This window comes from Electrophorus electricus, chromosome 12, assembly GCF_013358815.1.
Source record: "Electrophorus electricus isolate fEleEle1 chromosome 12, fEleEle1.pri, whole genome shotgun sequence".
NCBI classification, from domain to species: domain Eukaryota; kingdom Metazoa; phylum Chordata; class Actinopteri; order Gymnotiformes; family Gymnotidae; genus Electrophorus; species Electrophorus electricus.
Window position 1 is genome coordinate 11,073,214 of NC_049546.1, and position 12,384 is coordinate 11,085,597.

At 44.2% G+C, this 12,384-nt stretch overlaps 1 protein-coding gene across 1 annotated transcript in view; it reads right to left on the reverse strand.

Moving 5' to 3' along the window:
- Positions 1 to 386: 386 nt before the first annotated feature.
- Positions 387 to 12,384, reverse strand: part of mgat4b (alpha-1,3-mannosyl-glycoprotein 4-beta-N-acetylglucosaminyltransferase B) — a 73,619-nt gene continuing 61,621 nt past the window's right edge. Inside the window, exons 9-15 of the mRNA XM_027021987.2 lie at positions 6,966 to 7,096; positions 6,177 to 6,284; positions 5,393 to 5,586; positions 4,646 to 4,724; positions 2,854 to 2,941; positions 1,331 to 1,443; positions 387 to 1,148 (exon numbers count right to left, since the gene is read on the reverse strand). Of these exons, the coding sequence (XP_026877788.1) occupies positions 1,125 to 1,148; positions 1,331 to 1,443; positions 2,854 to 2,941; positions 4,646 to 4,724; positions 5,393 to 5,586; positions 6,177 to 6,284; positions 6,966 to 7,096 (737 nt within the window). The 3' untranslated portion in view covers positions 387 to 1,124. The remainder of the gene's footprint in view (positions 1,149 to 1,330; positions 1,444 to 2,853; positions 2,942 to 4,645; positions 4,725 to 5,392; positions 5,587 to 6,176; positions 6,285 to 6,965; positions 7,097 to 12,384) is intronic.

Here is a 12,384-nt window from a genome sequence, read left to right on the forward strand (position 1 = left end):
GGTGGGAGATTAATGATAAGTGAAAAGTGGTAGCATTTAAGGCATGAGGAACAAAATCTTATAAAACTGAATACAAAGAGGATTCTCACAGCGACGTATAGTGAAAGCTATTTTGCCTACAGGTCCTGTAAGCTTTGAACAGCCGCTGAAGGGTAACAGGCTTTGTTCAGGGACGGCTCTGTTTCACTGTAAAATGCATAGAGGTCTAAATGTAGCATTATTAACTGCTTTTGGTGGGATGTGTGTTTGTCTAGTCTAAGGTTATCATGATGCTTTGTGGCTGCTCTAACCCAACCTACCAGCAGCTCATCATGTTATGTTCACTTGGCTTTGTGTCACATTAAGGAAAACTCAGAGATGCTGGGGGGGGGGGTGTGGGGGGGGGGGTAATCAGGAGTATAAATGCTCCTGACGATCTGCTTCTGTTGGTTGTTGGTTCTTGTAAGGGGACATAGTCCCTTCTGAAATTTAAGGTAAAATGTGTGCCGTTTAAACATTTTCTTTTATAGCTTCCATAGCTATAATCTTTCTGAACGACACTGGTGCATTCACTAAATGTCTGCACACACAGATTTATTACCATCGTGTACGTGGGCATTCTTTGTGTATGCATGATAAGAAATACATACAGTTTGGAACAGCAAACCTCTCACTTATAATCATTTGTCCACTAGCCAATGATACAAACTCAACCTTGTAAATCATATCTTCAACAGGTTATTCATTGTCTTCCAATCCAAAAGCAGCATTTTTAAATGTCAAACATTTTTACTGTCGAAAGGGCAAGACCACCCAGCGAGCCCTGTTGACAATATACCAGTGTAATTACAAATCAATGAACCTTTAGAGTATGTACACATGAATACAGTTTACAAATTACAGCCTCGTCAGTTCGTCGCCAGCTGGGGTAGTGCGTGCACATTTGCTTCCTCTCTGCCCGGCTTTTCAGAATCACTGGCCTTCTCTACTTTTACCCTGCTATATCGGTAGCCTGCCGCCAGCAGGTGGCGCTATTGGACCAAGTTTAAGAAACTTATAGCCGACGCTCAGGTTGAGGCGCTGCGAAGACCCCGTCCTGCATCGAAAGGCCCAATGAAATCGTGAGGTATTGTGGTAGGCATCTTTCACTCTGCTTTCTTGATGAAAATCTAATGGCAAAAGATTTAAAGATGACCTATATGTAGGCATGTACACACACGTATAATTAAAAAATGTTTCTGATGACTTATAAGCCTGTGAGAGACTGAATCATTTTGATAATTCTTCTTAACTATAAAAAAGGGGAGTGGATGTGTGTGTTTGGTCGAGTAATATAGGTGGGAATGCCTACCTCGCTGAGAATGACCCACACGGGAGAGTCCGTCAGTACGGAGAGTCGCATGGCCTCCAACGGCCCAAACGAGGGGTCCACCTCGCCCTCCGCAATCCCGTTCTGGAAGTTTCCTGCAGGGAGATGGGAAGCATGAAGCACTGTTTAGATCTTACATTTAAAAAAACTCCAGAAGATCTGGCTGAGAGGCACTGCATTACAAGGACTAGGAGAGCATACAGAAGAGGGAACTGTAACATGCTTGAGGAAGTGCGAGGGTTAATGCAAGACCGGTTGGTTTGGGCTGCTGGTCCAAACGCACAGTTGTGCAGGACTGAGAGTTATCGGACTTCTAATGAGGACAGAAGAATGAGAGCCAGTGCCAGACCCTGCTGCTTTCTACATCCTTGTATTAATTGATTCTGTCAAAAAATGAACCGCCGCCAGCTTAATATTGACCCTGAGACAAATTTATGAATGGGCTCGAGTATGTATTGTAATTTATGTTGTCAGAAGGAGACTGTTAATTTAAATGCTAAAGGTTGTCATAAAAATAAACACAAATATTCCCTCATATGCATGCATACAGAAATACTCAAAGTTTTAGATACAGATATGCCCATGAAGCTGCACACACTTGCACGCACGCACCCACATACGCACCACATACGCACGCGCACACACACACACATGCACACACACATTACTACTAAGAGAGCTTCATCAATATGGGCTTGTTCCAGCCAGGTACCTCTCTTTACATAAATGATTTATAATGTATTCAAGAACTGGCCACAGTCCATGCCAGTGGTCATAAACTTTGGTATTGATTATCTGCTGCGGAACAGGACTGCCCAGGGCAAACCTTGTGCTGGTCTCTTTAATACGGACTGGTGGACCAACCCAAGAGACTCAATAACTAGACTGCTGTCAATGCTTTATCACTCTATTCTTCTCCAAATGAAGAAAGTATATAATTAGGACAAGGGGACAGATTTAGGGAGGAGACCATGGACTCTCCCTCTCTCTCGCTCTCCCGCACAGTAGTGTGCTGCTGTGAACACCACTTCCAAGTGGCATCCATCAGCTAGAAGTTCGCAGAGATACTGTATGGTAAAAATAAAACAAATAACTATAAATGTGCATGTGCGACTGTAGAACAATAAATATCTCTCCTTTTTATTTGTGGTACTAGGACTCCATGTTTTAGCACAAATACAGCTCCAAAGGTTGACATGTTTTACGTTTGTTTATTTATTTTATAATTCATTGCTATTTTTCAGTGGTGGTAGTCACTCACCTTAGAAAAAGACTACATGTGATATGTAAAAACTAGCATGAAAAACATCTGATTCCTTTTTGCACGCAGCACAGCTGGGACTCAAACCTCATGTACAAACAAGGTACCTTAAAGCACTGGTGTTACAAACGACTATTTGCTTGTACCACACCTGCCTAAACACTTCAAAGGCATTGGTCATTGCTTGGGTGTTTGTATTTCTGTGTTGGCCATTTCTTTGTTTGCATTGTAGTGTTTTCCTCACCTATTCTGCTGAAGCCGTCCTCCGTGCGATGGTACTTAGGGGTCCGCTCTCTTTCCTCCTTCAAGGCTTCTTTTTCGGACTGGATGTTCTGTGAAAGAGAAAACTGCCTTAAACATTACACTTCCTTTAAGGGCAAACATTTCAGGGCTGTATCTTTTAAGTGTGTCGCCATCTAGCAGTTAAATGCCTCATAGCGGAACACTTTCCGTAGGGACGTAGTGAGTCATGAAAATGCTCCAGGCATTTCCCATTCCACTCTTGGGAATATTTTAGGGTTATGATTTTAATGACGTGCCTGTCTGATGATTGTAATTTTTAAAAAGTGGCTGTGGTAATGTATGTGCGTGTGTGGATGTGCGTGTCTAAACATCTTCGGCTTTGCTCGCGAAGATGGGAAAACTCTGTGGAGCATGTGGAAACAGCTGTGGGGCATTTCACTGCTGCCATCATCTTCAGAGACAGAACAGCAGCGCTGGTGCCAAAAGTGCCGCCAAAAACAACCAGTCGGAGCCTGCGGTGGAGGACCAACAGCGACATGGTGGGACGCACGGTTGAACCGCTTTAGATAACCACAACACACACACACTCACTCACTCACACAAACCCCTGTGGGGCAGACCCTACTAATTTAGTCTTTCCAGCAAAATTCCACCAAATCTAAATGTCTCTCGAGGGAGAAGAAGCAGGGATGAAAGGGATGAAGGCAAACAAGGAAAAAGGAGATGATAAATAACAGATATAAAGACTGCCAGAAAGAAAAGGCAAAAAAGGAGAGGTAGAGGCTAGGGAGGAGGAAAGAGAAAGAGAGAGAGAGAGTTCTGTTCATAGAGGGTGAGGCAGTGTTTGTTCTCTGTAAGTCCTACTATTAATCTTGAAGGGAAGTCTGTTTCCGAATATAATCTTAAATCAGTGCAACACCCTGCTTCTCTACTTCCCCTCCGCACTAAAATATCTTCAAAACACACACACGCGCGCACACACCCCACAGGGAGTCTCCCACCACCCAACCCCCATACCAGAGCTCCACAGCATAACTTTGCCACTTCATAAAACACAAAAATATTTCGATCTCCCACACATTTCCCAAAGCAGGCAGCAGACACAAGGGGACTGGGAATTGGAGGGGTGGAGTAGGTAGTGGAGGCGGAGTAGAGGAGTGGAGCAAGCAGCAGTGGTGGGGCTAAAGGGGCGAAGCAGGCAGTGTTGGAGGGGTGGAGTAGGCAGCAGAGGTTGAGTTGGAGGTGCAGAGAGGCAGGACGAGTCCAGCTGGCTCTGGCTGAGCCATCTCAGTGGAGCGTGTAGCCCAGGTCCCATGTCCCACACACTCGCCTTGGCAACCTGCTCCCCAGCCCGGAGCTCAGGCCATGCTGTGCCTTCTAATACTGGGGTCACACGCTCTCGTCTTCAAGACCCGTAATACGTGACAGTGGCCGATTTCATGCCCTTTGTCTGCTAGTGTGATGCTTTGGAGGCCAAGAACCAACACTTCCTGACTGGCTCCCAGAGAATATCACCTTTAAAGCTGATGAGATATGAACTGGTAGAACTTTATCAACTTATTCAAACCTCTAAACTTACTCGCTGTCTTAACTAGAGAAACAGCTGTTCTCGGATCGGCCAAAAATACTAGAACCCACTAGAAGCAAACTCACCTGTCTTAAATTTCTTACAACAGCAAATGGGGCCCCATCTGTTGTGGCGAGAGGTTTTACAGATGGCAGGCGTGGGGAGAATGAGTGTGTGTGCAGGTGTGTGTCCTGCTGTAAGGGCAGGTGGAAGCTCACACACTCACATCAAAAGGCAGCACCTCTACTGTGGTGTTGAAGAGCTTGTCTCCAGGGTGCTCGATGTTCCCACTGCGGAAGAAATACCTGCAACCCACATGCCCGCACGCCCACCCCACACACACAAATACACGCCAAAGAGCAAAGACAATTGTATCAGAAAAATCAAATAAAACCAGAGCAAACCCTGTCATCTTGTCTACGTTTGACAATACTCATCCTAATAAACATTTGTCTGAGCTGGGACTGTGATCAATAAGCCATTAGCCTAGCATGGCATTTAGCTGCTCTTCACATCATTTATAGTCTTTGACCCTAGTCATCCCCATCTACTCCTACAAGTTCAGCAACAGTTAGGGGACAGTGGCACTTTCTCTCCACAGCTGTACCATCATAATCACATTGAGAGCTAGAAGCTGAATGGCCTCATGTGTCCACTGTTAGAGTGATTCACAGATTGCTGTATTCTACATTGGCTTCAGTTGGTTCAGTTAGAGTCGGGCATTGCATGATTCTAAATCGAACACACAGGAGTCTGTTATCCAAGACAGTCTGTGCAACAGGTCCAGCATATTGTGGGTTGCTAACAGCAACTGAGAGGGGGCGGGTGTTTCCTTTGTGGGAAAATGAGAGGATCTTATCTATTTTTCTACAGCATGGCCCCTGTGTGTGTGTGTGTGTGTGTGTGTGTGTGTGTGTGTGTGTGTGTGTGTGTGTGTGTGTGCGTACGCACGCGCGCGCGTGTGAATGTGCACCTCTCTATGCGGACGGGCGTAAAGAAGCGAATGCGGATGAAGTCTCCAGCCACGGGTGTGAACGCCCAGAAGAAGTCCTCGCCCAGGTAGGCTTTCTCCAAAGTGAAGTGCTGATATGTCTTCAGGCTAGTGGTGACCTCTGCTAACGGGTTAGCATGGCCCTTATGCAGAGTCTGCTTGCCGAAGTCTTTGTCCTGTGGAGGAAGAGCGAGAGCGCAGGAAAGACAGAGACAGAGCTGCTTATACATCATGTGGACAAGACAGAAAAATTAGGGGACAGATAGAAAGATCCATGTAGCGCAAAACGGAAATCCAAGTTGGTGGACAAGGAAGGAACATGTAGGAAAGCGCTAGCAAAAAAAACAACAACAACAGGTAAATAAGAAGAGAGTGACAGAAAATCTGAGCATGTGACAGGCAAGAACTGTAGGAGAGCGGCAGCATAGACTAAGGTCCCTCCAAGGTTTAGATTCTCCTGATCATCAGCCAGTCAGGTGGCAGACAAAAGGGAAATCAATATTACATGGCGCGGACGAGGTTGTGCAGTCACTGACTACCACAGCGCCTCTCTCTGCCAAGCAAGGCAAGGATACCATGAACAAAAAACACAAGTGTCTTTTTATCTTTTTCTTCAAGCAGGCTTTTGCAGTACCCAGCAGTATAGCTCTTCTGAGACACAGACACACACACACACAGTCACACGCACGCACGCACACACACACACACGCACACACACAGTCACACACACACACATATACACATACGTGCACAAAAATGTACATACCTTGAGCTTCTGGATCTTTCCAGCAAGAGAGGAGTGGGTTCCCACATGCTGGAAGAGAGAAGGCTTGAAGCGAATGCGAAGGTTTGCTTTCTGCCTATCGCAATGTTTCTGTGGAAAACATGCCAAAAACAACACTCACGCACGCACACGCACACACACACACAGGAAAACAGACACACACACAGACACACAAGCACACATGACTCAGAATCTATTCAGACACACAGCTTCAGCAGCACTTCCTGAAGAAAATTTCCAATTTTCAACTTGTTTCTTAACCATTAATTTTTGCCAGCGCTGCTTTTCAGGAAACATTGCAACCGATTAGTGTGGCAGGCGGCACGTATCAATCTCTGGTGCCTCCGCTGATGTGCGCAGGCTGTAGTGCCGTCAGACCTGCACCCACTCCAAACTGCTACATGCCTCGATCCACTCAGAGTGGAGCGCTAACCGCTCACACCTGCCACAGGGTGGATACACAGTGGCAAGGTGCAGATGGAGCTGTACAACCCCATGGCATTTACTTTTTACAAAAAGAAGAAGGAAGAAACAAACACAGAAATAAAACAAAAACAAACAAAAAAAAAAGGATGAAAGAACGGTGAGGAGACAGCAAGAGTATAGAGATTCTATAATGTAAATTCGAGGCTGGGAGAATATTATGCATAGTAATGAGCAATAACCATAAAAATAGTTGGAAAAAAGAAGGTCAGTGAGGAAAAGGGGAGAGACAGACAGAGAAAGAGAAAGAGAGAGGGAGAGAGTGTTTGTGTGTGTGTGTGTGCATACCGCATCCTTCTCTGGGTTGCACACTTTCACCCACATGATGTGGTCCAGCAGCCAATCAATGGGCTTATCCTTGTAGAACATTAGCATAAATTCCACTATCAGAGACAGGTCCAGGGACTTGAACATCTTACCTGCAACAACAAATTCATAAAGAGCATGATGTCATCCACACAGGACAATCAGACCAAATGACATTGCTCGAGAGTGACTCATCCTACCCTGAAAATGGAGCTGAAAATAGACTTGTTGCTGGCTTCTTTCTCTTTTATCAGAGCCCTCACTACCAAAGAAAGAATATTTAAAGAATGCTCAAAAAAAGTCACTTCAAATGCAGTTATTTTTTTCTACATCAGGCAAAATACAGTCAAGCACTGTTATGGACACACACCAGTGGCCATATACTTTTTTGGCGATCCATCATAATTATCCCAGGCAATTCCAAATGGCAGTGTGGTAGATTCATTTATCACAAAACTCAGAGTCAAAATGTCTGTCTGCCCTTAATCTCCAAACTAGGGTGATGTCGGAAAAAAAAAAAAAAAAACAGCCAACTGTGCTTTATTTTTGATTTTGCCCTAAAGCATGTTTCATGTTGCACAGACAGAAGGGTTTCCCCATGTGCCCTGCCTTTCAACTCATGCCAAGCAAGACCCAGAGTGAGTGACACTAAGGGGTTACAATCCATCATATATTAAAATCAGAAGGCGCACCGGGGGGGGGGCTTCCCTCACCCCAAAGCTACAACAATAAACTTATTTTGGTTAATACACTTCAAATGTTCCTCAAGATGCAGAACAGATAACATGATACTTCAACTTAAAGAGTGCATGACATCATGTTTTAAAAGGACAGCAATAAAATAAGATCTATTTGGCAAGGATGACCATACTCTGTCACCATGGCAACTGCAACCCAGTCTTTTACACCATGGTAAGACTAGCTATATACACAAAGACTTTACACTCACAAGGCACTTTATTAGAAACGCCTATCTTGTACCTACACTCACTAGTCCATTTATTAAGTACACTTTTTTATAGGTGTATGTTACAGGTTTAAAATTCCAGACTGTAGGTCATTTGTTGTCATGCACGTTTTGTAAGACAAGTCCTAATCCGATCATTGCTGGTCAGTTTTTGCCCATGGATGATGATCTCTATATCACCGGCAGATTTTCTTTGGAATTGCAGTAGTGGCACTGTAGTGGCAGTAGGTGTCACACTGCTATGAGTTTATCAGCCGTGTCACCTGTGTATGTCGATGTGTAAATGTTGAGCATGTTCAAACACTCCAAACATGTCCCACACATGGAAACTGACCACAGATGAAGGAGGATGGCATTGTTAATTAATTGTGCATAATAGATGTATAGTCAATGTATAGACTCTGCACACCTACGAGGTGTTTCTAATAAAAAGTCTACTGAGTGTGCAGTACAACTATATAAATATGTAAGGGTTTGTGCAATTATTGAAATGATTTTGTAGTAAGGCTACTATTTCATTTGAAGTCAGCTAGGAATTTGGCAAGCAGATAAAATGAAAGTGATAACAACTAAGTACTGCTCTCCGGTTAGATAAATACACATCTCTCTCTCTCTCTTGCGCTTATCTTTCTTTATCTCCATATCTGTCGAATTTGTCATTCCTGCATGTTGCATACTGATATCAAACATTTCATTTTTGTCCTGAATTTCTTTCTGACTTTGTTTTCTCATCTGCATGTATGGTTTCATCTTATTTAATCTCATTTCATCTCATCTTCTCTCTCACACACACACACACACACGCACACACACACACACACACACACACACACACACACACACACACACACACACACACACACACACACATAGACTATAAGCAGGCTCCAGTGATCTCCACTAGGCTGCCGGGTGTTCACTTAACATCTGGTCCCGGACCTGCATATTCACATGGCTCTTTCGGCAGGACCCTCGAACTGTGATGAGAGAAGTTGATCTGGGCTCAGCTGTTAAGGATGTGCAGGAAGTAGGACAGGCTCTTTGTGGAGAGGCACCACAGGGAGCTCTGGCCTTTGATAAGGAGGGTTATGGCAAGTTAGCACCTTAGCTTAGCTTATTAGAGAGATGGAGGTATGGTGTGAAGTCCAAAGCACTCGCGCTCTCTCTCTCTCTCTCTCTGTGGGGCAGCTCCTTGTGGAAAACAGGCAGACACCATCAGGAGAAGACAAAGCCCTGTTCCATCTGACTGCCGTTTGTCAGTGTTGTGCACACTGGGATACACGTACACATACAGGATAACATACTATGCTATTTTTGGATTGAATGTCTTCGCAGTCACGCTTCCTGATAACCGTGCTGGTGCACCTTTCACCCCAAGTTGAGGAGGGTCTACTATTCTCAGAAATGCATGTTCACACTCATACACACACACGGAAGTGTCAGAGTGAACCAGGCCTTATCTGAGAAACTTTAAAATCAGCATTCACCAGCTCGTTTGAACTCCTACATGACCTTCGCTCTCTCGCTGAGAGCTCTCTCTCTCTGTCATTCAGTGCTCTTGTTTCAAACATCCAGTGTCACAGTAATTATTGTCTTAGACATGTATTTATCTTAGCGCTTTAAAATTGGAATCGCCTTTTTCTCTCATTTTACTAATATTTGTTTTAAAAAGTGTTTATTTTGTTTGGAATATTTGTTTATTTTCTTAGCTTTTATAAGGATATATTAAAAGGGGTAAAAAGATCCAGGGGTTATAGCCTTAATTGGCTATATATACTTGGTTTCAAGGGTGCATCTTCCCCTTGTCCTTGCTCTCTGCTGGCCTGCACAGTGCTGCTCCTCGCTCTGACCATCTGCAGAAGCAGCGATGGCCTGACCTCACATTTTAAAATATACATCGTGCCACCTCACTAAAGCAGCTACAGGTTACAAACTCAGGGGTTGGAAGGTGTACGCGTCCACAAATGCCGCGCATGGGCGTGAGCTGGTCCGCTGCTGGACGTTCGTGGAAAGGGAGACCGCTGTATCCGGAGGCCGGATTACGTGCCCGTGCGAAGGGACTGAATGAAGCTGCGGAATATTCTGTGGGGTGTGTTGGGATGAGGAGCAACTGATTCGCTGCGAACTGGCGTAGCTGATGCAAACCTAAAAAAAAACAAAAAAAACATACTCTGCCAGTGGAATCAGTCCAGTTACGCGTGTAGAATACTTGCCTCCAGCCTGATGAAAGTGTGTGTGTGCGCCTGTGTGTGTGTGCACAGATCAGTTATGACTGTTGACTCGTTGCCACTCCAGTTAACAGACAGCAGAGGCAGTCGCAGAGATGCTGTATGACAGCAGGGTGCGGGTCCGTTAGCCGCGGCTCTAGGTTCACTCCGCTAACCGCCAAGCGCTAAGCGACTGCAGGTGGAGGCGGAGGGATCAGCTCCTCTGCTCGGCAACGGTTCGTCTCAGCAGGACGAGGGACGTGACGAGACCGGAGAACAGATTTTAGCATTCGTGCCTATGCCTCAGGAAGACAATCAGAGATCTGAATGTGCATACACGCACTCAAGTGCATGTGCATGTGTTTATGTGTGTATACACAGTACTAATCAGTGTTAGATTTCATTTTTAACATCATACTGGGACCCTGTGTGTGTGTGTGTGTGTATGTGTATGTGTATATATATATATATATATATATATATATATATATATATATATATATATATATATATATATATATATATATATATATATACTTGGTTTCATACGGTTCAAAAATGCTTAATGGTAAAGGTATGCATTAATACAATTTAGTTAAATCCTCAAGCTGCTGCCTGTGCAGAACTGTGAGGGTGTACCAGATCGTACAACGATTGACAGTGGCGTCTCCCGTGCAAAATAATCAGCCTAGCGTTAGTGGTGATGGAGAGTGACACAGCAGAGGGGATCATTGTGGTTTAGCCGTACATTTGAGCCACCTAACTCTGAGCAAGAGCGTCTCCCTCAGGAAAATAGACTACTACAAAACTTGTAAATGGAAAAAAAAAAAAAAAAAAAAAGCCTGCAAAATGCAAGCTGCTTTAGGTAAGGTTTGCTCAGTCATCAAGAGGCTATTTTATGTGCAGGAAAGTGTTTCTTTAAATATGAGAGGCTGCTTGCAGATGGAAAAGCGGTTTCACAAGGTTTTTTAGCAAATCTTGATAAAGCAATATATCTCAAAGTGGAATATTGTTTACATCGCAAGTGCAAGTAACATGTCAAACTGTGTAGCCCTGTTTGCACCTTCGATTCTCGGGTCCTGTTTTTAGACAGCCATCTCCTCCTAAGTGGAGGAACAACTTCAAGCAGCAGAGCCAGCGGAGCCTGTGACGCAAACATTTCGCTAACTCTGACTGGTACTTCGGCAGGTCCGACGTCACAAATGCCAAAGTTGGTCCTTCCCAACTCAAATCTAATAAAAGCAAATGGCAGGGGAAAAAAGTCATTTTAAAAATCCTAACGGAAAGCACCATCATGCTTTGTCCGCCAGTTCATCGAATGTTATTCACAAAACTATACATATAGTAGAAGAGACTCATCAAAATGAGTAGACAGGGGTTTTAATAAACCATATTTATGGTGGCCATATTTATTGCCTGGTGTGTACAAATATGCTTGGCTAAACATAACTGAACACTTCAAGAACACATTCCAATGATGGCCGTGTTGGCATCATAGTTAACGGCTTGTGTGGTGTCTCACAAAAAAAAAAACCCCACAACAAACTACACCAAACTCTTTCAGTGAAGAGTTTCAATGTAGAATCCTTCCTGACAAAGTAAATTAGTCTCAGGTCAGAGTGTGTGTCCAAAGAAGCAGCTTTTAATGTCTACCTGCCTTCTCAGAGCATCTCTGAGCCATCACGTGCAAATAACTAGAAGGCCTTAGGAAATGTTGGTATTACATTTACTAATCACAAGACCTGACACTGTCTACTCAGAGGGTCAAAGGTCACATGTAACCAATGAGAGTCCACTATAAATGTGATTTCAATAGAGTCAGCGCAAGGCCAGAACAAACTGGCATTAGGCTGTCTCTGGACTCTTAGCAGCGGACCTGGAGCGGTTTATTTGATTTTAATCCCTCATCACTGACCCCTGCATATCTTGGCTGAAAGTGATGTTTTCCTGAAACTGAAAAAAGACAAGTCAGTCAGGTCTGAGAAAATTATAGGCAGCCGCTTAGCAGAATGCCACAGGCTTGAGTGATGGCCATTGGCAGTTGAGGAAGGGAGCTTTCTAACTGGGGCTTCCTGTTTAGGTATCCTACAGTCTTTGGCTGTCAAAGTCTGTCTCAGGTTTGAGCTGCATCTAGGGTGCATGAGACGACTATCGCACAGATACAGAAAAAAATACATATGTGTAATGAAGTCTTAATTTCCTGTTCCCTTTTCACTATACACACACT